Source organism: Corylus avellana, chromosome ca7 (genome assembly GCF_901000735.1).
Source record: "Corylus avellana chromosome ca7, CavTom2PMs-1.0".
NCBI classification, from domain to species: Eukaryota; Viridiplantae; Streptophyta; class Magnoliopsida; order Fagales; family Betulaceae; genus Corylus; species Corylus avellana.
In genome coordinates, this window is record NC_081547.1 from 758,105 (window position 1) to 783,163 (window position 25,059).

General features: G+C 36.4%; 2 protein-coding genes across 3 annotated transcripts; one reads left to right on the forward strand and one right to left on the reverse strand.

The window, feature by feature from the left end:
- Positions 1–2,962: 2,962 nt before the first annotated feature.
- LOC132187778 (U-box domain-containing protein 5-like) lies at positions 2,963–8,960 on the reverse strand. Of its 2 annotated transcripts, XM_059602209.1 has the most exons (6): positions 8,378–8,960; positions 7,653–7,731; positions 6,917–7,102; positions 6,688–6,795; positions 4,397–5,514; positions 2,963–3,961 (listed from the first exon to the last, which is right to left on the reverse strand). In XM_059602209.1, exons 2-6 carry the CDS (start codon positions 7,707–7,709, stop codon positions 3,229–3,231), a joined length of 2,202 nt encoding a protein of 733 aa, XP_059458192.1. In that variant the 5' UTR covers positions 7,710–7,731; positions 8,378–8,960; the 3' UTR covers positions 2,963–3,228. The 2 variants fall into 2 exon arrangements, with proteins under 2 accessions (XP_059458192.1, XP_059458193.1); XM_059602210.1 differs by lacking the exon at positions 7,653–7,731 and having other exon boundaries at positions 8,378–8,959.
- A 10,189-nt stretch (positions 8,961–19,149) lies between these two features.
- On the forward strand, positions 19,150–24,771 carry LOC132188847 (uncharacterized). The gene is made up of 8 exons (XM_059603413.1): positions 19,150–19,551; positions 19,881–19,976; positions 20,492–20,602; positions 21,105–21,414; positions 22,192–22,282; positions 22,890–23,232; positions 23,768–23,916; positions 24,116–24,771. The coding sequence occupies exons 1-8, from the start codon at positions 19,288–19,290 to the stop codon at positions 24,624–24,626; spliced, it is 1,875 nt and encodes a 624-aa protein (XP_059459396.1). The 5' UTR covers positions 19,150–19,287; the 3' UTR covers positions 24,627–24,771.
- The last annotated feature ends 288 nt before the right edge of the window (positions 24,772–25,059 follow it).

The window sequence follows — 25,059 nt, forward strand, 5'->3', positions numbered from 1 at the left end:
GAAATGTAAGAAAATTCACAAGTAAGGGGGAGATTGTTGTGAATGCACTTGTGAGTATTGTGTCTTACATTAAGAAAATATAAAAGAAAATAGTACTTAATATACCTAAGTAAACCTTAGTCCATTAGCTTAGACTTTTGGACTAGAGTTGTGTTCAACTATATATATTAATATCCTCTTAGTAAAAATTTCATAACTGCTTTATCTTTCGAGAGTTTCCAAAATGACAAAAATAATAAAATTAAAAAGCATAATCTAAACATGATTATCTTCATTTCAGCTTACATTTATAAGCATTTAATAAGAGAGAGAAAATGAAAAAGAGATTTTAAAAAATTCAATATTGACTGTTGATTCAACTACAGTATACATGCTGTTATTATATAAGCCAAATCCCTAAATAGATACTTTATTTAATGTAAAATGATTGGTTATTTTAAGAAAAAAACAAAGGTCGGTGGCCGGCATATTCAATTCCGTTTGCAAGCGGGTACTATGTTGCAGGCAGATACGACAAGAGTAATTAATTGCTTCACGCTTTTTTTGTTTTTTTCACGGTATTCTCGCCCAAAAAAGAATTAAAAGCCCAAACATTGACCCGGAATAAAGGGATATCTGATTTGACACGTAGTAGCGCGTACGTGAAGGCCTTATTCGGCTCGGCTCGAGCCATAAATATCTAAAGCCTATTTCAGGCCCAACACAACATGTAGTTAACCTATACGAGATTATTCATAATGAATTCTCAATATTTCTATTTAAAATAATAATTATTTTTATTTTATTTTATAGGTAATGCCTTTTCAAATTATTTTTATGTCTAATTATAATTATTGATTAGAGTAATGTTGGTGTAAGAGTCCCAACAAACCTTTAGATTATTAGCCTTTGTTAATTTTTTTTTTTTTAAAAAAAAAATCCAATAATTAGTTAGGACTACCACATCAATATTGTAAAATAATTATAAAATAAAAATGTAATTTCTATCATTACTCATCATTCTAAATATTCAATCTTTTATTTAATAAACTAAGAACTAAAGAGAGGCAGAGAGAAAATATATATATTTTTTTTAAAAAAAAACTTATTATGTAAAATGCATTTGGTTTAGAAAATCTGATGGAAATGTTTTTTAGGAATTTGGTCATAAACCATTGTGGATGCTCGTAAAGAACTAACTCGACCGACGGTTTGACAAAAAACACCCAATTTAAAACGTAATTAATGAAAACATGATTTTTCAAAACGTAGGTAACGTTTGGGAAAATATTTTTAAAAACGTTGGGGGTGAGAATATGTCAGAGAATTTGACAGAGTTATGGAGTCTTTCAAAAGTCCAAGTGAAATAATTGTCAAACCCAAAGACTCATTCCATTAATCTTTGTAAATGTATGGTTTGATTTGGTTTGAGTGGAGTGAGTAAGTTGAGATTATCGTGTGGTAGAAAAGAAAAAGAAGTATATACGCTTCCTTCCTCTAGGCCCATTGGCGCTCGCAAGCGTACACCCATGGGTCAGCTTATTGTTTGTTTGACTTGGAAAGCTCAAGAGACCCAGACGCATTTAATTTTAGGTGAAAATGTAGTTATATTTGACTTGGTTTTTTATTTATTTATTTATTTTTTTTAAGATGGGAAAAAGAATAAAAATTAGATAAATGAGTGAGAATGCAGTTAGACTAAGCTTTATCGCGGTTCAATAAACTACATAATAAGTATAGAAATTTGACTTATTCTTTAAAAAAAAAAAAAAATTGACTTATTATTTTAGTAAAAGAAATTGGTGAACTGCTACAATATTCATCAGATATGGTGTGTATCTCGTCAAACAGAGTTTATCTTATGTTGCTCTTGTGTTCCTTTAAAAATAAGATGATTTTTAAAATTATTATTTTGTCAAAATTCAATTGTGATCAATTACAAGGCTAATGATGATTTTAAGAGTCACATCATTCTTATAACCTGTTTGGAATTACGTTTGAGAAATAGAACTTTTAAGTTAAAAAGAGCTTTTGGACAAAAGTTTCATTTTTAAGCTTTTACAAAAAGTATTTTTTGGTCATTTTTAAGTTTTTTTTACCCTTAAAAGCTCTTTTAATTTTGTTTGGTAAACAAGTACTTTTTTTTTTTTCTTCAAACAGGCTTTTTGAGTGTTAAAAGTACTTTTAGGTCCTTCAAACGTAATCACAAATAGACCCTTAGAGGGACCACACGATTGACATAAGAAGAACTTGTAGCATTACTCTATCAAACATTAAAAATAAATAAATAAAAAACCTTTTAACTTTTGACAAGATATGCAAGTGACTTACATCAAAACAGAAAAATAATAATAATAAAGTGAATAATTAAAATAAAAGGGTGAGATAAAGATGTTTTGAAAAAGTTTATATTTAAAATTAAAAAAATAATAATAATAATAATAATTTTTAATTAAAATGGAGAGAACCCACTTTTATTGTTTGTGGATGGAAATAGGAGAAAACGCGGGCCTACAAAAAGAAAAAGTGTTAGTAATGTAGGCACAGATCAATCAATCAATCAGATAGATTTTGTTAAAGATGCGCAATTGGTAATTGACTTGAAATATCTCACATTCTATTTAATGCCATCCCTCAATTATGATTTATGGGATTGAGACATACGTTTTTCTGTATTCTATCATAGCACGCGTGCCTTAAACATAACCAATTCAATTTTAATTATAATTGGACCCAACTTAAATCTTAACTATTTAGGATATACTTGTGTTTATAATTTTAAAAAATCTGCAGCTTTAAATTAGCAATTTTTAAAAATGCAAATTGAGATGCAAATTTTTTTATGTTTATGAAACCCTAATCCTGTACTCCATATCCCCTTCTTTCCCTCCTTCCCCCTCCAACTCCTCAAACTGAGAAAGCTCATACAGATCTTAGTCTAGAAAATCAGAGCAACAATAGAGAAGGAAAAACCAAACAAATATTGAATTGTCAAGGCTTTTCACAATTTGTTATATACACGTACCATTAAATCATATCCCAAGATATTTGGGATTGCAAAGTAATAAGAATTTGTCACAAATTACAAACCAAAGGAGAAAAAGTCAAACCAACAACTATTATCAAACATTGCAATCAACTAATGTAACTAATCAAGACAGATCTTCCTTCACGTACGCGTACATAAACAACTGGTCTTAACCTACTCTCAATTTACCCACCAGGTAAAATGGGCAGAAGACACAACTTTCATTTCTTCTTTCCTGTGGCAGAGGTGGGTTTTGATGACATCCATCCAAAAAATCTGGACCCCTTTGATGACTTCCTTTCTTTAGAGAGATCTGGGGGGTCTCTTCTAGAGGCATCAAAAGGGCACTGTTGATGATCTTTCAAGAGTCGTAGCAATTCCAAAGCACTCACCTTGCCCTTCTCATTACCATTGACGGATATATCATCAAGAGCAGCAGTGAAACGCTCATCCATGAGCAGCTGACAATATTGAGCATGGTGAGAGCAGAGCGAAAGGAGAACAGCCACTGCATTTTCCTGATCCACATGAGTGCCAGTTGCAAGTAGTTCAGCAACAGCAGCAATGCATCCATTAGTTTCAGCAACAGAAATCCTAGCCTCTTCAACACAGCATAAATTCTTCAATAAATATACACAATTTCCTGCAAGGGCGCTATCAACTAAAAAAGGAACCAACTTTGGGATGCATTGCAAAGATACAATGTGGGAACAAACTTCATTTGTTGAGGACAAATTGCACAGAATTTTGATGGCCCGTTTCTGGAAAATTTTGTTACTGGAGTCGAGAATCTTTAGTATGGAAGTCAAAGCACCGGATGCTGCAATTTTAGCTCTACAATACCGATGGCCAGACAACACTTCCACTATGTCTAGAGCTTCTTCTGCTGCTTCTGAATCAATATAAGTGGCCAAGAGACTAAATGCTTCTTCACGTAAGTACGAGATCCCACTTCTGCATGAAGCAACGCAGAGTAATGGTGGTATTATACATGAGCCAGGCACAAAAGAAATGTTATCGAAGTTAAAAGTCAAAAACTTACGAAGGAACCAACAATACTATTGTTTGAATCGTGAAATTTTATCCAATTCCATTGAGGAAAAAAAAAAAAAAAAAATTCTAGTGCACAGAACATGTTAGGGACCTAAGCCAACTCAAGGTCTTATGGTTAATCAAACTGTATCAACTGGCTAAGATTTAATAAGGACTCTTCCCTACTTATTAAAATCCCATAGTTCTCAATTTACAAGGAAGCAGATGATGAACTGAACTTGCCATACCAGTTTGATACTTATTAACACAATAATAATCTTCTTAAATTAAAAGATATCCATTAGCATCTGGAGACAAGTCTTTGTAACTAGTACCCATCAAAAAAGAGTAAATTACCTGTTTTTGCTCAAAAATGCCAACAACAACTGAGATCCAGCTTTTTGAGCTTTCACATCACGCAGGCCATGTGCATCCTTCAAAAATTTTACCAGTGGTTCAACGAAATTGGCAGCTGACATATGATGACAAGCTTTTTCGCTGTTATTTAGATGCTTTCTGATATCTTCAACAACTTTGCATTGGGATTCCCACTGACGTTCGGCGAGTTTAGATAAAAATTCCGAATCCATCTCACGTGTGTTTTCATAAGATTGCAATTTGTGGCCCTCTTTTGTCTGCGTAGAAATCAAATTTAAGCCATCTGCTATCTTAGTCTGTGATGGACTAGAAGTGTAACTAGTGTCTAAAGATCCAAGGGACCCATTACTGACATCCGTCCGAAGAGGTAAACCATTCATAGAACTGCCAAAAGTAGTAAAGGAAGTGAAAGAAGTTTCCCAAGAGGGAAGGGCTTCTGCAGGGAGCATAGTTGGGTCAGTAATGGTGACTCCATACTTCATGCACCAGTTTGATATTGAATCCTTCATGTCCGTGTTTGGAGTCAATGACAGATGATCCAGTTTCATTTTAGTCTTTGGACATGTATCATTACCCTCTTCAAACCACTTCCGTATGAACATCCTCTCATATGTTTGTCCAGATGCTATGACAACAGGATCATACATCAGTCTTGACGATATAGGACACCTAAAGTCCTCGGGGGGTGTAGCTCTACTTAGGATGTCGACTCCATATGCAGAACTACTTCTGCCGTTCTCAAATGCAATTTCTCCTTCATTTTGAGCAGAGTCATTATGTGATTCCTCTTGCAGGATTGAGTTTTCATACTTCCTCAATATATCCAAAAGATACCTTAAAATCTTCTTTTTTGGATCACTATCACCAACTTCATCAAGCTTCTTCTTGATAGATTCTTTCTCTATCCAGATAGCCTTTGGGGATGTAACATGAAGTGTTGAAGCTGCCAATTGAAGAGTTTTACAAACTTCAGATTTTTCCATTGGACCTGATGCAGGTCTCTGGAAAATCAATCCTTCCATAGCCTTAGCAGCTGCTTCTTCAGATGAGTCCAGAGTAAACGTGGCACTCCCAAGATCATCCATGATGCAAGAGATCTGAAGATAACATATGTTGTGAAAAAATAATTTTGGGATCCCAAAGAAGCAGATGACAACAGAATAAAAATAACCTTATCACACAGAACACCAAGATTTATGTGGTTCGTCTTAACAAGCTTATATCCACATACATAAACAACCATGAGAAATTCCACTATCAAAAAATAGAGTACAAAGAGTAGCAGAAAGAAAACCACTTGAAACATATAGTCTCAATATACTCAAATTTCACTCTCACACAAAAGAAAATTAATGACAAAAGAGAAAATACTTTCTAATTCTCTAAGCCTTGCGGCTTTGCAAAACATAAGAAAACTAAAGCTAAGGTGAGGTCGCTTCTCACCCTCTTTCCACACTTCACAAAAGACCGAATAGAGGCACCTTTTGTAGGAAATAAAGTCGGCACTTCTTTTTAGTGTCGTGCCCACCAAAACTCCAAAACCAAATAGGAGAGAAAAAGAGAACCAACTTGAGAAAGTGCTAGGCCCACGTGTGATGACTTGAGGAAATCAAGTCATTCACTCAACAAGATATTCATCTTTAGCTGCATCAAGTAACTGAGGTTCATAATTTTTCTTTTTTTTTTTATTTTTATTTTTTTTTGGTGAAGAAAAATGGAAGAAACTATAGAACGAGTACTGGTGGGACTGAGACAGGTTGATACCCATAGTTTCTGATCATGAAAATCCGCTTAGAAGAATCTTGCTGCATAATGCACCATGGAGCAAAGCAGGTTTTATAGTTTGTCTGCCAGAAGTTTTTGAGGTTTTTGTATATGTGAATAGGAGGGGGCAGAGTTATTAATAACTAGATTGATGACAGGTAAACTGGGATATGAGACTACATCCTCTTTAAATAGTTCCAATTTGGGATACAAGCATCAGAAACCAGAGTATCACTTCATGGAACCGGTTACACCCATAGAACTAGCACTTTCAAAATACTGTAAAGTGGCTGGCTTAGTACACGATATTACTGGCATGTTTGATTGATCAGGGAACAACAGTTTGTACATTTACCAAGTATCAGTTTCCTCTTGTATAAATATTAATATATATGCATCAACTACCTTATGTTGTTTTCTTTCTCGGTTGGGTTTTGGGGACGGGTGGGGGGATTGCAAAAGGAAAAACAAAAAAAGAAAGCACAAAAGAGTGGAATTTCACGAACCTCTTGAGCCAACTCTGGTTGAACCATAGTGTGAAGTTCGCCTAAACTTTGCTCCAAAAAGTTCTTCAATTTTTGACATCTTGAGACTCTGTCCTTTGCTGTTACTATCTGAAAGTAAATTGCAAGCCTTATCAGCTAGAGATTTAAGCATTAAAAAAAAAAAAAAAAAAAAAAAGGAGCAAAAACAACTACTGGATGTAATAATAGATGAGCAAGCAGCCTAACAAACCAGGTAAAGTTTACTAGACTCTCTGCAGGACTTGAGAAATTGCTTGGCTTTCTCAATTGCCTCATTTAACAAGCATAGTGCCTTTTTTCCTGATGAGCCTTGAGGGCGAGCAGCTTCTATTGAGGGTAATATTTTTGATATTCTATTAACCGATTTCAGAAGTTCTCTGCACATTAAAAATGGCACCTGCAATCATGAATAAATATAAATGTGAGATAATTTGATCTGCTATAACAGAATAGTTGAGTAAAAGCAGCAATAATATTTAAAGTCGCAAAATGAACTCGGATCTAAACTTCATTCCATTAGATTCCGCAGGGCAACCTCAGTGCTTTTCATTTCTTGAGAAAAAACATCTTTTCCATCACCAAAAAGAAAAAAAGATCTCCATTCTCAAATTGATCAAAGATACTAAACGCTGGTTTTCCAGTTACTAGTTTCACTTTCAGTGACACTATAAAGGAAACACAATATTCTTCTTTTCTAAAGAAATATAAATTAGGTGTACTATAGTCTTGCCGGTGTGATAAATGTATAGAATTTTACCAGCAAACTAACAAGACATACACCAAAAAATAAAAGTGATTAACCCCATTATTTATGATAAATATGTAAACCTCTTATATGAAAGGGAGAAGTCAATAACACGCATTTATGCTGTAAACCCACTGTAAATACAATAGGACTGCAGAATTAATTCCAACTGAAGAGGAATAAAAGACCAACATGACAATACCTGATAAGAAAAAGGATCTGGCAGTTTTCCCACTACTTCAACAACACCAGACCCCATTAAAATGAGGATTATCTTAGATCTGCATGTCCAATAACAATAAAAACCATTACTTATTCATGTTTCTTGCAAAAAATCTATCGATAGTATCTAACATAATTCATTAATCAAGGTACTGTATACATGACCATTGAGTCAGAGAATGACATCCAAAATAAAAACAGCAGAGCTTCACACTTGAAACATAACAACCTCAGTTTCGCAAATGCAATATACATTGGAAACAACCAAATGGCAAAATGATGTCAGAAAACTAGCAAAATAGCATTAACTTCACCCTCTTAAGTTATTAGTGTTGGGACTAACAAACTCTTAAACCATCATTATAATTGACTAACTTGAAATACCTTATGGAAATTTCACTCTTAGTTATGGCATGCAAGTTTCACCCGCCCAGAATACACGGAGGTGTTTCATAAACGTGCGATTCTGTTCTGCCAACATTCTTTCTAAACCATTAAATCACCAATTATTCCAAAACTTTCTAAATAATTGGTACACCAATTATACTGGGTATCGATTACCAAACAAAGGTTCCACTTCAGTTACAATCTCCGAAAGTGGAAATTAGGCTTGTTGAGAAAAAAAAAATGAAATTATTGTAAATAAGCAAATAATAGATAAAGTAAGTTGTAACTCAAATAACAATAACAAAAACAAAGCCTTACCCCGTGCAGTGAAAAACAGAACAATGATCAGAGAGCTCTCTGCCTGTTTGATAAAAAGCAGTTAGACTCTGTGACTTTTCTTCAAGTAGATATACAGCAGTTCAACCGCAACCCAACTCTTAAACCACAGATTCTCCCACAAATACACCCAGTTTACAGAAGGAAAGCCAAAAATCTCCCAGTATCTTTCAGACCACCATAGACTCTAACTATGGAAGATAGCCACAACCCAGCTCTTAAACTACAAAGTTCCTTCAAATATTAACTCCAAACACACTTCTTCAACTTTCAGAGCGTACTCGACGCGGCTCTCCCATACATAAGAAAGGGAAACTCAGTAGGAGAAGAGCACAAAGAGCGCATAATCTTCTTGCTCATGAAGAAGCAAAAACTTTTACAACAGATGTTCCTTCATGGATAAGAGCACAGCCGAAAAAAAAAAAAAAAGTACCACACAATCAAAACCAAGAAGCAAGAGAACCCAGGAATTGATTCTCTAGAAAGAGCATACTGTTTTACTGATCACGTTTAGTGAAAGAGGGTGGGAAATAGATTTCGGAGAAAGCAAGCACGTGCCAATAAAGGTGACGAACAACTGTGGTTCTCGTGGACAAGAAAGACTTTTCACGACCAGAGAAGAAAGAGAGAGGAAGGGCGCGTAAAGTTTGTCAGATTAATTAGTTGGTATAGTGCTAGAGAAAGAAAGAAGTCTGACCCCACCCGGGCCACCCCCCCGCAGCCCACCAATTTGATTCTATGAACACTATATATATTTCTCAGTTTTGGGTGCTTCCTCTAACCATTTAAAGAACAGCAAGATTTTGAGAAAGACCATAATACCCAGGAATCTCCATTTGTATAAGTATAATACTTCGTCAGCTCCCCAAAAAGTAAAAACAGATTTTTTTCTTTTTTATTTTCTGAAATAATAAGGAAAGAGATGCCCTTGGACTCAAATGGTGTCGGTTGTTTAATTAGGACTTATTTACGGATTAGCATGGTATAATACACAAATTGATCATCGTGTATAAAGTAAATAATAATAAAAAAGAGAGAGAAGGTTCTGACGTGGCTGCGCAATTAAAACTTATATTTGAATTGGACGACGATGACTTGGAAGTGTCAAAGCAAATTGGTCATCTTTCTCATGTTTAATCAACAATTAACAATCAATACTATTCCTTTCTCGTTCCTGACCACTTGACGACCTCCAAAAGGGAAGATCAGCTTACATGTTATTATTAAAATTACAGTATGTATGTTGTAGTCTATTCATCGGTCAAGATTAAATCTTAAAGTTGACTTTTATAAATTTTTAATAAAAGAGAAAAAATGAAGAGATATTTTAAAAAATTCAATATTAACCGTTGATTAAATAACAGCATATAAACCGGATCTAAAAAGGAAAATGGAAAAGAAATGTTCCTCGAAACAATAAACATGCCAATGACACGTATTAGTTCATATTTCAGTGTTTTGACCATTTTTAAATAATAGAATTACCAGGGTTGCGAATGGTTATTAACTGTTAATAATTTTTTATTAATGGCTAAGTGTGTAAGCATAGGTGAATAGTTGGTTTTTTTTTCGAAGAATTGCGTAGGGTGGTGCAGGTAGTAGTAGTCAAATAGGCAAAGACAATTAACAATCGCCACCTTTTAACCTTAATATTATATTTAAGTTTCATACCAAAATACTAAAACAAGCTCAATATAGTCACAAAATTGTATAAAACAAGCCTTAAAAAGAGGCTAAAAATGTTAAAAACACCAAAATATGTCCAAAAGGATTATACTTAGCACTTAGCAGGCGGTTACCATGGTTGTTAGGTCATGGATTGGCCACATAAGGCCCAACAAACCTCTAGACCTGGCTCATGGCATAAGCCCACTAAGGACCAGGCCTAGACCGAGTCTTAGTTGGCCTTGGCCCAACCGACTAATAGATCGATCCACCGAGGATTCATCAGCCTAAGTGAATCCCTGTTACCCAAAACTAGACACATGTTCTCAAGGAATACTCGGGAACCATGTCAGCAGTTAGTACTCGAGTACACCTGCTATCCATGATCCGTCTCACTCAGAGAGCACACGAGAACTCTCAGGAAATGTAGGACCCACTATGCCAACATGGCAGCTACTACCAACTGCCTATAAAAAAGAAGCTTCGACTCATTTTCTGGTAATAAATTCTCTCTTGCTTGATTTCCCATTAAGCTTACATACTCTCAAACACAATTATTGACTTAGGCATTGAAGCTATCCCTGTCGACAACCATCGGCAGCTCTTATCCTATTTTCATCTTCTTTTGCAGCCTGACAAATCCTCGAACACTGCTACAATTCACAGGAATTATGCCACGTCATCCTTGAAAAACTGTCATCAACAATGGTGTAATTTGAACATAAAGAACCGCTAACCGATAGATAAGACGTTTGGTAACCTAGGCTATTACTCAAAACTATTAACAACTTAAGGCAACATTGTGAATAGCAGTCAAAAACAATAATTATCTCCATATCATCATACGTACGCTGAATTACCTTCGTGACCAAAAAGAGTGGTTTAACGGTCCTAACAAAATTGAAATAGTAGTTCTAACCATCCTAAAGATTGGGGATAAGGATCCTCTCAATTTCAAATGAAATGGAGGAGATTCATTTAGTTACTTTTAGAGGGACAATTTTGTCATTTTGAATCCTTCTCCAATGATATTGGGGCATGGCGGTCCTTATAACTTGCAAGTCACTTATATTTTTTTATTTTATGTGCTGAAATTATTATATACGATCTCGATCCAAAACCATTTACTCCTTCCCACTTCTTGATATCTTATATATATATTTTTGGATCTCTTATATTAAATAGTATCTTCCTTTCTCTTTTACAAAAAAAAAAAAGGGGGTGGGGGAAATTATGTTCCACTTTGTATTTGTTTAATATTTTTGTTTGCTAATGGATGGTGGTTTGGTAGCATGGGTTGGTGGGAGCCCAAAAGCAAACTGAACCCGAATAAAGGGAACTAGGAAAGGAACCTGATGTGACATGTGGGGGCCCACTTGACAGCCTGTCTATACACAAAAGCCGAGGCTCAGCCAGAAATATCTAAAGCCCATTAAGGCCCAGCACGCCAATAACTTTATAGAAACGGTGTACACAAGAGCTACAATTAGGGGTGGGCAAAAACCCGCCCAACCCGCAAAACCGATCCGCCCTGCCCCGATCCGCCCCGAAAAAGCCGGATTTTAAGTCATTTTTCGTGGGTACGGGTGGTTTTTTCCCAAATCCGGGCGGGGCGGGGCGGGTTACGGGTTATAACAAAATTTTCACACGGATACCCGACCCGCACCGACCCGCCCCGCATTAATCAAATAAACTTAAAAAATAAAAACCCTACCTTTCTCCAGCCGCCTCCCCCTTTCCACTTTTTTTTTTCCCCCTTCTCCTCTCTTCCTCTCAGTCTCGCCTCTCTCTCTCTGCTGTCTCGCCTCTCTCCCTCTCTCTCGTCTCTCTTCCTCTCCCTCGTACGACTCTTCTCTCATTTGCGCCGCCGCTCAACCTCCGCCGATCCAGGTTTTTTTCTTCTCTAGAACTCTTTCATGAATGGGGATCCAAGAGATCTCGGGGTTTAGCAACTTCTGATTGTTGGGTTGTTTGTTTAGAAGGAAAATAGATGATAAATCTGCAGAAGAAATGAAAATGGAGGAGAAGAAAGAGAAGAAGAAAGAAACCCGCACAACCCGCCCAACCCGCCCCGATCTACCCCGACCCGCGCGGATTTTGTTCCTTGTGCCAGACACTCGGGTTGAAATTTTTCAACCCGCAGGGTGCGGGTTCGGGTAGGAAAACTGCAGAAATCCGCCCCGAACCGACCCGTGCCCACCCCTAGCTACAATGGATTAATTGTATGGGCTTACGTCAGGGATGGAACGTTGAAAATAATGGAAAGATTATTATCCAATATACATAGATCTGTCACTCAATTTTTTATTTTTAAAAAGAAAAGTAATATATAGTTAAGAATTTGTAGGTCCTTTCACTTTTGTTCCCGAATGACTATCCGCTACAATTCAAGTCAATTTTGGCAGCTCTTATCGGCAGAGCAGGTGCAAAGCTTATCTGTTTAGTGTTATATTACGATTTTTGTCTCGCATGTTAAGTCTAATTTTAACTATGTATAGATATAAGTTTTTGGACATATTTTCCTTACAAACCAATTATCAAAACGTAGGTTTTACTTAAAGTTTGTATAATTTAATGTCAAAGGTTACGATCACGCTTCTACAACCGACGTCCACAACAACTTACTCTATCGACACATCACCTATTTTTTCATTTTTTTCCCTAAATTACCGCCTATTTAGACAAAGAATAAGAATCCCATTTCCCATGAGGTCATCTTCAATTACCGATATGCTAATTTGGCTTTGGTGTTATTATATTTGGAATCTGAAAGCATCATTTCATTATCTCAAATGTGGGATTTGACTTTAGGGTTGAGTGCATCAAATGGTGGAGAAGAAAAAGAGTGGGGGGTTATGGGGGCTGAAGAACATTATGCTCGATTGCTTTCTTCTTAGGCAAGCGTACACGCATGGCTGATCAAGTTTGACGGGAAATAGTGAGAAGCATATTCTGCTTTTCTTTGGCGAAATACTAAAAAAAAATGTGGACCTACATAAAGTCCCATATGAGCCCTAAGTTCCACGAAACCAGCCTTTCAAGTTTCAACCAATCGATCATCATCTGCTATTAGCATCTCTATTCAAAAAAAAAAAGAAAAAGAAAAAAGAATCTATCAGCAATTGACTTGATTTTGAAAAGGGCACAGGTGAAATGAGAAGTCCAAGGACTTTATATAACTTGGCGACATGTTGGGTTGGGTGAATTTATCGATTATGAGTACTTTTAGGTCTATTTGGGTTTGCAATTTTAAAATGTGTGATTTAAAAAATAGCTATTTAAAAACACGATTATTTTGTAAAATCGTAGTTTAACTTTTAAAATAACACAATATTTCATTTGCTAAGCTTTGTTAAATCATAAATTATTACAACCCATGTCCCTTAACTTGCCCTAACGTAATAAAGATTGTTAAATTGTGCTTGATCGAGTGAACTTAGCGGTGTGACCAAACGTAAACTATGGTCCCTAGTATTACTCGCCCACCGGAAACCAACCACTAAGAGATGCAGATTCAGTTGTTGTAAATTTGTAGTCAATTGTTTTTGTTTTCGAAGATTCCCTCAGAAAGTGATTCCAATGCTTATGCCGGCAGATATGGACAAAGTATAAAGTTGTGCTTCTTGCAAATCCTGAATATGCTTAAATTCACCCGGTCTTCTAATCCCTAAACAAGAGGGATTTATATGAAAAACATTACAAGCATGAATTTATACGAGTATTTAAAAAAAAAAAAAAAAAAAAAAAACTTTATTCAGACTCTTAGCAATCAACCTTTCAAATTGTAGGAAGGAAATAAAAAGATGGAATTAAAACAGTCCCTACAAGAGGAAAAGAAATGGAATCGATTGGCATTTCTTTGAAAGAGGTTGACGGTTCATATGAGATGATAAGGATTCCAAATATCAGCAAGATTATGTCCTTCAAGTGGGTCCACAACTACCACCACAGATTCTCAGCTCTTTGCAAAAAGTCACTCTCAACCAATAATATCAGCCTCCTCAGCCCCAACCGTTCAATCTCATTCAACTAAGCTAACTAAAGAGCTGATCAACTATACTTTTCTAAACCACCTCAAAAGACCATTTTCGTTTGCTTAAGCGCTCGTAATAAATAGTTATTTAACATGATATTTGAGTAAATGTGATGCAAGAAGGAAGAACAATAATAGAGGAAGAGGGGAAGAGAGAAGAGATTGAACAACGCAATCCAAAAAGAATGAGAATTTGATGGAGTTAAAAGATGAGTCACACCTTAAAAGAAAATATATGTTTCTTTGTCGATTCTAATAAAACCAAAAGACCGATTACTTAAGATTGTGTCAAGCCTAGACCCACATAACATATAACAATAGGGCTTAAAGAGAGTGGGAATTCCCTTTTCCCAACCAACTAATTGCTTGGTAGATAAATGATGTCTTGGGTATCTTCCAATATATTATCTCAAGTAAAGAAATATCCTCATATTCTAGCAGCTATATGCCTTATAGACAAGAAATTTGTCCATATCTTGGTTGGAATATAGCAAGTGGAAGAATCAAGAGGCACAATATGTGCACCAGAGAAAATTTAAATTAGAAAAGAAGAGTCATAATAAGATCCAGAACATTCGAAGAATTGGAAGTCCAATTGGATGAGCAGTACTAACTTGAATAGAGTCCACATACTTAAAACTTTTGGATTAAACTAGCTCCAATGTATTGTATGGATTCCCCAAAGTGTTCCAAAACCCCAACAAGAACATAAAAATATAAAAAATAATACAGCATAAAACATTGACAAATTACATATTTTCTTTCTTTATCGGGTGGATGACGAGGCATTTGACTGATGTGGCAAGTTTGTTGACATGGCACTAACATTGTGAGAATGACGTGGCAAATGAAAAATCATTAACTTTGAAGGTAAAGTGATAAAGGAACATATTTGAAATCTAAAGACTTGATTGTCGAAATTATAAACAGAAAGACTATATTGAAATCAAGCGAAAACCTAGCAAGCAAATATATATGATTTTTTTCTTTAAAAAAAGAAGAAAGAAAAAAGAAAGACCCAAGAGAAAGAGAAGAATAAATGATAAGGAGTTGAGACCACTTGCCCCTTATCCCATAGGGCTATCAATAAGGCAACAACAAAAACTGAAAATTTGGGTGTGGTAGAAATATCACAAGACACCTTGTTGGCATGTTGTTGGGGTGACACTGGGAATGCCTCCACACACCCACATATCATGCCGTGTCCTGCAAAAGGAGCAACATTTGTTGGTTGTGCTGATTGTGCAACCAGAAAAGCTCTTGCACTGAGCCAGCCTAGAGGCTAGAACCATGATGCTAAGTAGACAGGGGCCAGGGGCCTAGAAATTTCTCCTTCACAGATTCAAAGATTGAATGGAATGTCTAAATGATTGTAAAGGTAATATGGCAAAGGAAAGTCCTTCCAATTGATAGCTAGGTGAGAAAGCTAACAAGGACAGGTTCTTACAAGCCTACAAATTCCTTGTCTTCCTTTATGTTATGGGTTGCTGCAATTAGCAGGGCAGCAAATTAACAGTGATTAGCAAGGCATATCTCAATTTGGTTAGATGACAAAATTAAGGATTACACGTCTGCTGCATCCTCCAGCCTCCAGCTATTAGCATGGTACATCTGATCCTTTTTTCCACTGACTTTGTAACTAGTAAAGGAAGTCCAACTTGCTTGTGTAATCCCTCCTTTATTACTGATTCTCCTCTTACACTTGCTGTTCCTTGTCCTGCTCTCTCTTGTGGTTTTCCTTTATTTTCAGCCCTTTTCCAAGATATATTCCCCCAACTGGGTTAACTTAACCCCACCAGGGCCACCACCCCTTTCCCTCCTGCTTATAAGGAGCTCATTTGGTCATCTCTTTCCCATGCCATCACTTGACTTTGAGTCTTCCTCCTTGACTGAAAACAACCATTCTTTTTCGATCTCTTCCTTGACTTTCAGCTAGCTATCAGCCACTTCACTGGTTCTAGTAGTGCATTCAGATTTCATCTAATGGCATCCAACTCCCTCACTTCTTCACGTAGCTCTAGCTCCTCCTGGACCTCTCAGGAGAACAAACGGTTCGAAAAGGCCCTGGCTGTGTATGATAAGGACACCCCTGATCGCTGGCAAAAGGTTGCCAGAGCTGTGGGTGGAAAATCTGCAGAGGAGGTGAAGAGGCACTATGATATCCTCATTGAGGATGTCAGGGACATTGAGTCTGATAGAGTCCCTTTTCCCAATTACAGGCAAAGTGGAAAGAAAGGCTAGAGGTAATACACTACTAATCCATGTACACAGGTCAAAAGAAAGATAATGCTATTACTCACACATTTCAATCCATGATGCTAGCAAGTTACTACTTTTCAAGTATTTAAATTTACGCTTTCGGTCCTGAAATTAAAGCTCGATTCTACACTTTATCTCCCATTTCAAATAAAATAGTCAACGTTTTCTGCGCCATCATAGCCTTGTCCTTTGGAAGTAATTCCTGCTGTAGGGCCAGGGTATAATACTGGAAAGTGAAGGTTTTGAACTCTGAAGTAGTGTTGGTTCTACGTAGTCCATGAATTTGTGTTCAACTGAGCATTAGGCTGGCCAACATGCATCTTTCTCACCTAACTTGTTATTATAACTTTTTATTTAATGAAAAAAGCCAATGCCTGGCCAGTCATGCAACTTCTTATCCTGTCCCTGAGTCAAAGAAATCCCACATGAGATCTAATCCTACCACTTCTGGATAACATTTCAATGGTCCTATGCTCACTACTTCACTCTATTGCCTGCCATTACCCTCTCCTTTCTGATTTCGGAGAAGATTCTCCTGCACTCTGCAGACACAACTCAATATATATCTTTTTTTCTTGCTCATCCTAGAAATAAATAAATAAATAAATAAATATATATATATATATATATATTATTCTCTCTTTTTTCCTTCATCAACAACCTCTTGTCGTTTTCCCGATCCATTGTCTTCATTCAGATCCTGAGATCCAGTTCTTTCCCAACCCATCTGAAACTTTTGGCTGCATGCATTAAATGATAGCTTTTTCTGAGTTTTGGATGTTTTCAAACTTTGCATGCTCATCATAATAGCAATTGTTTTTTTCTTCAGACTAAACCTACTTTTCATTTCTTTATGCTTGGCAGATCTTGAAGTTTCAAAGGTTCCCAAATTCAAGACGATCTTGTTGGATATGATAGCCTCGGACCATAAACAATAGCATATTGCATGGAAGTATCGAATTAAATCAAGCTCCTCTGTTGTTGTTTTGTTTTTCTTCTTTTTTTTTCCCCTCTTATGTGTATATTTTGTTGCTGTCTTTCTTTTCCAGTTGTCTAAGTAGCTAGTTTAGTGTTATGATCGATGTTTCCCCTGTATGAAGCAAATATCATTAAATAAAAATTTGATCCCATGGCTTACCACTTTGTCAAAAAGCTCTATGAATTTTTAAAGTAATAAATTTGGTCAATGTGGTTTTTACCTTCATCAAAGTTATCCTTTTGTATAACCTTTTATTTATTTATTATTATAGATTCCTTCCGTCTATATATCTACCATTCAAAAAAAAACTAACATAATTTTTTCCACGTATACAAGAAGTCACATAAAACATTGTTACGTGTATATTCTTGCCTCATCAGCGTATCTGTTAAAAAAAATGTAAAAAATAAAAGAAGAAAGAAAAATGAAAAGAAAGAAGGAAATCGATGGCAATGAAGGAAAATTATAATACACTAATTCCACGTTAAGAAGATAAATAGTCCATATTAAGTGAGTAAAATATAAAGGCACTTGCGCCTGATAAGTCCCAAACTGGTTTCTTGCTAAAAGTGTGACTACGCTTCATAAGCGATTATAAAGAGGTTTAATTGTGACTAGTCATTTTCAAGTGATAAAGAAAATGTGACTATCACTTTCCTTGAAACCTTACAGTACTGGAGCCCTACATGATGAAAATGACAAGGAACTTAAAGGGGGGAATATAACATCTCAGTCATATATTGAAAATATGAATAATTCACATAGAGTCAATGGATTATAAAATTACTCATGAATGTTGGTTTTACACTAATCGCTTACTAGGTGAGATTGAGTTTTATTATCGATTATAGGGAGCTCTAGTTGTGAGTAATCATTTTGAAATAATAATAAAGATGTGACTATTATTTTTCTTGAGTTGTTACAAAAATTCTCTTTGTGTGCAGTGGTGAGGTTCTTCGATGATTCATCCTAACCTCGCAGAAGTGGCTTACACTGGTGCTGCTGTGTCGTGAATGCTTTTGCTTTGTTGTCCTGTTGAGTTTATCGTGTGATATGTTGATGTTGTAAAAATGTGACAACATTTTTTAGGTCTTACGTGGCAAAATTTTATTTATTTATTTATTTTTAACGGTAAATGAATGAAAGGATCATTTTGATAACTAAAAACTGTGTTAACCAAATTAACAAAAGAAAAAGAAAAAGAAAAAAAGGGGACCAAATTACCAATACATTTGGCATAGGAGATCGAGGATGGGTCGCCTAAGAACAAAATCACCATCAGCGAGTAAGATTTTTCTTACCGTCACCTCTTTTTGTTTATTTTTTTATTTATTTTTAATGTTGACATAGCAAAGATGCACATGTGGTAATGTTTAATAGGTCTTACGTGGTTTTTTTAATGCACAAGTAGAAAACGAGCATGACAGCATAGAAGGACTAACCTTATAAACTCACAAAGTCATGGAGTGTTTTGATAAACATAACAATCACATAATTCTTTTTGGACCGGGTATGTTAAGGTTTACGGTTTTAAAATTAAGAAAAATTATAGTGATTTCAAAACGTGCGATTTAAAAAAAAATAACTTTTTAAATTAGAGTTAAACCTTTGATAAAATTAGAGTTTGACATTTTAAATCGCGCATTTTTTATAATGCAAATGCATCGTCTTTCAAGCGATTTGAAAATATAATTTTTTTTTTTTTCACGTTCCCCCCACCCCCCTCCCCCCACAAACAGGCCCACGTTTTGGGCCCCTGTTAGATTACGCTCCACGCAAGCGGTCTCATGTGAGCCCGAGTCTCCTTTCAATATTTGCCGGTTCCGTTTAAACCCTAGCAAAGTCGAAAAGAGGGGTTTATGGCTCGCGCCAGACGCTAAACCCTTTTGAAGCTTCTCACAAACCCATTCTCAAATGACCTGAAGATATCAGATCAGTGCTCGGAATCTCAGTCCTATGGCTGCTTCAAAATTGTCGTGCGTGGCAATGGCTGCGGCGGTCGCCTCCATGTCCACGCTCTCCGGCCGCGCGTACGCTGACGGTCCCTTTCGTTTCTTTCCTTTCTCTTCTTCGACTCCTCAGGGGGACCAGAGCTCTGATGTGAAGTCGGAGGCGAAACCCGAGGGCGAAGAGTCCAGAGGCTCGGGTTTCGATCCCGAGTCGTTGGAACGAGGCGCCAAAGCTCTTCGTGAAATCAACAGCTCCCCCTTCGCAAAACAGGTTTCGTTTCGGATTTCGTTGGTGAATTTCTTTTGCGATTATGTTCAGTAGCTGAGAAAAGACGAGGAAACGAAAGAGAAGAGTATACATTTTGACGAATTGAGATTTTGAGTCAGGAAATGTGGCAAAAAGAGACTAATCTTTTTTTTGGTTGGAATTTTTTGATCAGTTGGTGTTAATAAAATGAAATATTCGATGAAAATTTCGTTCCCTATTATCTTTCTCTTCTTTTATATTTGCTTCAACAGTTTGATAGGTGACCAGAAATGTGGGCTAGATGTTTTCTTTGCTTTTGAATTTCTTATATGGCTTTGTGGTTGTTTCGCTAGGTTTTTCAAGTAATGAGGAAGCAAGAAGATAATCGTCTTGCGGAGTTGACCGCTGAGAAGTGTCATTTTGAAGCAGCTCAAGCTCAAGCTGATATCGTGAGTGATTATGCTTTTCAGTCACGCTATTAGTTGAAGTTATACGATGCAGACCATGCGCTTGTCATAGCAAACCCGTTTGAGTATATATGTCTGAAGTAGACCAAATGGCAGTGTTTCTTTGTGTTTTCCTTAAACTGCTGGAAGTTGAAACCTGTTTTGTTTAAGAAGGCCGAGATTCTCGACATAAGAGCATTATGTTCATTCTACTGAATGCAATAATGTTTGACACCCAATTTATAGCGCATTTCTGTTGTATGGGTTCTTTTCTGTATATGCTTTACCCTTGAACGTTTGTGTTTTAGTGGTTCCTTATGGTAAGAGGAATGGTTGGTATTGTTATTATAGAGGGTCCTACACATTAAACTTAGCACCCATTCTAGCTTTGAACTTTTCAGGCGTACAAAATCTTCTAATTGTAAAAGCAGCATGTCTGATCAATCTTTTTACGGAATTGTTATGGTATTCCCCCCATCTACTGGAAATTGTTATAGCATATTTATTTTTATTGACAGGAAAAGCAGCGGAAATTGCATGAAGAGCAAAGAGATCTAATGCAACAACAAGCCCAAGCAAAGGCACAAATGCTGCGATATGACGATGAGCTGACTAGAAAAAGAATGCAGGTGCCAACTTTGAAAAAGATTATATGTTCTTTTTTATAATCTTTTGTAATCTATTGGAGATAAAACTATTAAAACCTGGCTATAGCATGTTAAACAGCTAATTCAGTTTTGAAAAAAGCTTCTTCCCACTAAAAGGATCAGTAATAGGTGTGACAGTGGTGGAAACACGTGTGTACACACACATATCAAATCTTTCATTTGCTAGTGTAGCTTATGCATTCCTTTTTATCCTTCCCCTTTTGGGACTGGAATGTTCCTTTCTGCTTGAGACTTTGTTCAAGTCAGTAGATGGCTGCACAATTCTGGACCTTTATTATTCCTATGTACTGAAATTGAGTACAAGAGTTAGTAGGCTTTGTTTTTAACTCCTATTTTACATTTCTCTCTCTCTCTCTCTGCCCTGGTCCCTCTCCTTCTCTCTCACTGGATCTATTCACTTTAAAAATCAAATATTAGGATTTTTGCTATTAAACAGTGAACTATATTTTCTTGTTGTTTGCAGACAGATCATGAAGTTCAGAGGAAGCATAATGTTGATTTGGTTAGGATGCAAGAGGAGTCCTCTTTACGGAAAGAACAAGCCAGACGAGCTACTGAGGAACAGATCCAAGCTCAGCAGCGCGAAACTGAGAAAGAGAGAGCTGAAATAGAGCGTGAAACCATAAGAGTTAAGGCCATGGCAGAGGCTGAGGGTCGAGCCCATGAAGCAAAACTGACTGAGGAACATAACAGGCGAATGCTTATAGAACGGATTAATGGTGAAAGAGAGAAATGGCTTGCTGCAATCAATACAACTTTTAGCCACATTGAAGGTATTCACAATTGACAAGCATGTTTTTGTATTCATGTTTTTTAATTGCAAGGGTGACGGTTCGGTCCAAATATAACTGGTTTCTTGGATGAAGATTCCTGCCATGTGCTCTTGCTGATATTGCATCTTTTATGCTTCATACTTATACTTCTCAATAGTCCATTTCAAGTAATGCTTGTAAAGTTAAACTGAATTCAGTGAACATCAGTAAAAGTGACTTAGTCATACTTGTTACTTTGTACCATGTGTAGCATGAGTATTAGTTGCCTTACTACGTACATGCTGAATCCTGTTTAGGAAAAAAAAAGGATATTCCTTGCTCTATATGAAACAATCACTTATTCACGAATCTCGTATGGGGCTAATAGTTTTCATTTCCCTTCTCATGAAAAACCCTTTTCACTTTGCTTAGCCCTATCCCTTTCTAGGGGTGTTTTAGTTATAGATTCTAAAGAAAATTCTCCATATATTTTTTTATTCCTCTTATTAGTTCTTAAAATTTTATTATGATAGTTTAGGATACGAGATGCAATACAGTACACGATAATGAAAGTGAAGAAATTGATACTCATGTTATGGTACATGAATTGATAACCTTGGCATCTGCTATTCCATTTCATAAAAGTGTGTTATTGGTGTTAGCTTAATGTATTCTGCATATCTGGTGTATCTAATTATTGATTGGACTTTAAATTGATGTTGATATTATGGTTGCCATTTGGTGGAATGCAGGATGATATCATAATGACTTTGACCATTTATCAATTCTAATCTGCAGGGGGTTTTAGGGTCCTACTGACCGATAGGAACAAGTTGCTTATGACTGTTGGAGGAGCCACAGCATTGGCTGCAGGAGTTTATACAACTAGGTTTGTATGCTCGCAGTCTCATTGCCTTCTCTTTTGTCACTTCAGTAAAAAGTATTGCATTTTTTTTTGAAAAATTTTATGTGGGCAGTATTTTCTCTGCCATGTTTATCTTTTTGTTGGCAACTTTCAACTTAAAAAGGATAACCAATGGATTTATGTGGCTCTTGCTATGTGCATCCGGTATGGGTGTTTGAGTTATATTTACCTATCATAAAAAAAAAGTGGCTGTTGCTTGGTCCATTCATTATCAAAGATCTGGTTAGAAATCATGCAATCGTCCTACTTAAAGAGATGTTGGAGCCCTTATCATGATGCATGAGGAATGGCATAATTTGACATAAAGAGATGTTGGATGTAGATATAACTTGGACTCACCTAAACAACACTTGTTTATCACAAGGCATGTATGAAACAAGGAAAGTAGAGTATATGGGACAAACACTACTATCGATTCCACATCCACCAACTTTCACACCACTACCTCTTCCCCTCCCCTGCCTGGGCCAATTGCTACCATTGTGTCATGGGGCTCATCAAGTGTGCCTATATACCCATTTAATTGGATAAGTCATTTCATTCTCTTTGATGATCTTTAATGTGTTTTCAGAGAAGGAGCTAGAGTTATGTGGGGATATGTTAATCGGATTCTAGGGCAGCCATCACTTATTCGAGAATCATCGATTGCAAGGTTTCCAGGATCAGAAGTGATTTCTCGAGCAAAAAATAAAGTTTTGGAATATGGTACATCAGCTGGGGCAGCAGGGTCTGTGGGAAGTAAAAAAAGTCATGGAAATATTGTTCTCCATCCTTCGTTGCAAAAGAGAATAGAGCAACTTGCTCGAGCTACAGCAAACACCAAGACTCATCAGGCACCTTTTCGTAATATGCTGTTTTATGGGCCTCCTGGCACCGGTAAAACCTTGGTTGCGAGGGAGATAGCCCGGAAATCGGTATGCTCTTAACTTTTGACTTCATTTGACTTCTATTTTATTGCTCCTGCATGACATATATGACCTTTATTGGATTTTTATTTGTCTATTAAGTTATCTCTACTTAATAGATGTGTCTCTCAAGGGGGACGTGATATAAATTGGATATGAACAGATGAACCTGAGTTAATAAATAGGAGCCTTTACTTATCAAAAAAATAAATAGGAGCCTCGAGATGTTATTGATGTATAAATGAAGATGCTAATTTCTTTTTCTTTTTTGTACCGTTTTAGAATTGAGATACTTGAATTTTGTTTCATAACAACAAATGAATATTAATGAATATGAGTAGATATTCCATAGAAGGCAACAATGACATTCAACTTCAGTAGATTTGGTGGCATCTTTGCTTAGACAAGCAGCGATAGGTAGATTTTTTTATACAATTTTATTTTCGGGACATGTCCAAGATATGGGATTATAGTAGCTTAAGAGATTGATAGATTTTCTTTTTCATCTTGTTGCTCCTGCTTACCCTTGAGTCTTCCCATACAGGGTTTGGATTATGCCTTGATGACAGGAGGAGATGTTGCGCCCCTGGGTGCGCAGGCTGTTACCAAAATCCATCAGATATTTGATTGGGCTAAAAAATCGAATAAAGGTTTACTGCTTTTTATTGATGAGGCAGATGCTTTCTTATGCGAGTAAGTCTGTTTTTTTTCAAGGTGCTTTTGTTAGTTTGTTTTAATGTATGTAGGCAGTAGTAAGTTAAATAATTTAGTTTAGAACACTTTATGTGCCCTAGTATATATTTTGGGAGTTATTCTTCCACTTTTGTGAATCATGGTTATGGGTTTCTTCTGGCAACAGATTTTTAGTAATTATAATATCGATCCAATGCAGGCGCAACAGTACATATATGAGTGAAGCTCAACGAAGTGCTCTAAATGCATTGCTCTTCCGGACTGGTGATCAGTCTAGAGACGTAGTGCTCGTTCTTGCCACAAACAGGCCAGGTGATCTTGACAGTGCCGTCACCGACCGTATTGATGAAGTGATTGAGTTTCCACTTCCAGGAGAGGAGGAACGTTTTAAACTGCTGAAGCTCTATTTGAACAAGTACCTTTCCGATGAAGGTGACAGCACATCTAAATGGGGTCTTCGGTTAAAGAAAAAGGCACAAAAGATAACTATAACAGACGTGTCGGACGATGTGATCCGAGAGGCTGCCCAGAAGACAGAAGGGTTCTCCGGGCGTGAGATAGCAAAACTAGTGGCCAGTGTCCAAGCAGCTGTTTATGGGCGCCCGGATTGCGTGTTGGATGCCCAGCTGTTTAAGGAAATTGTAGATTACAAGGTTGCGGAACATCACCAACGACTAAAACTGGCAGCTGAAGGTGGGCTGACGGCTTAGGTAGAGAATGAGACTTCACTTATTACAAAGTAGAGAAAGAGAAAGCAGGCTTCTTTTTCAAAGCCCAAATATTGGAAATTTTTGCTATATATTTATGAATGTTTTACAGTCTTTATCTATTGGAATTTATCATTCTTTTCTTCCAGCCCCCCCGTATGATAATGTGTTTTAGATGGTATTTGTTTGTTTTCTTTTTCTTTTTCTTTTTAATTGATAGGGGATCAGACATACCTGAAAGATGGAAAAAATAATAATAATAAAGAAAGAATGTACCAATTCCATAGCTGTTGAGATTTTTTGGTTTTAGTTTAGAGTAATGCTATAGAAACTCACCATTTTACTCTCCTCTCTACTCTCTGACGTGGCAATGCCATTTTCCAACAAAAAAAAAAAAAAAAAGGGTTTTAATTCAGCTTTTGAGATAAAACTCCTT

What these genes read in the sequence shown, in the direction of transcription:
- LOC132187778 (XM_059602209.1), bottom strand. Translation starts at nt 7,709, where the DNA reads ATGGGGTCTGGTGTTGTTGAAGTAGTGGGAAAACTGCCAGATCCTTTT. An exon ending in AGTCTAGTAAACTTTACCTG is followed by an intron (nt 6,796 to 6,916) that starts GTTTGTTAGGCT and finishes ATTTACTTTCAG; the next exon opens with ATAGTAACAGCAAAGGACAG. An exon ending in GCATTTTTGAGCAAAAACAG is followed by an intron (nt 3,962 to 4,396) that starts GTAATTTACTCT and finishes TGCTTCATGCAG; the next exon opens with AAGTGGGATCTCGTACTTAC.
- LOC132188847 (XM_059603413.1), top strand. Translation starts at nt 19,288, where the DNA reads ATGGCTGCTTCAAAATTGTCGTGCGTGGCAATGGCTGCGGCGGTCGCC. An exon ending in GCTCCCCCTTCGCAAAACAG is followed by an intron (nt 19,552 to 19,880) that starts GTTTCGTTTCGG and finishes TTGTTTCGCTAG; the next exon opens with GTTTTTCAAGTAATGAGGAA. An exon ending in TGACTAGAAAAAGAATGCAG is followed by an intron (nt 20,603 to 21,104) that starts GTGCCAACTTTG and finishes TGTTGTTTGCAG; the next exon opens with ACAGATCATGAAGTTCAGAG.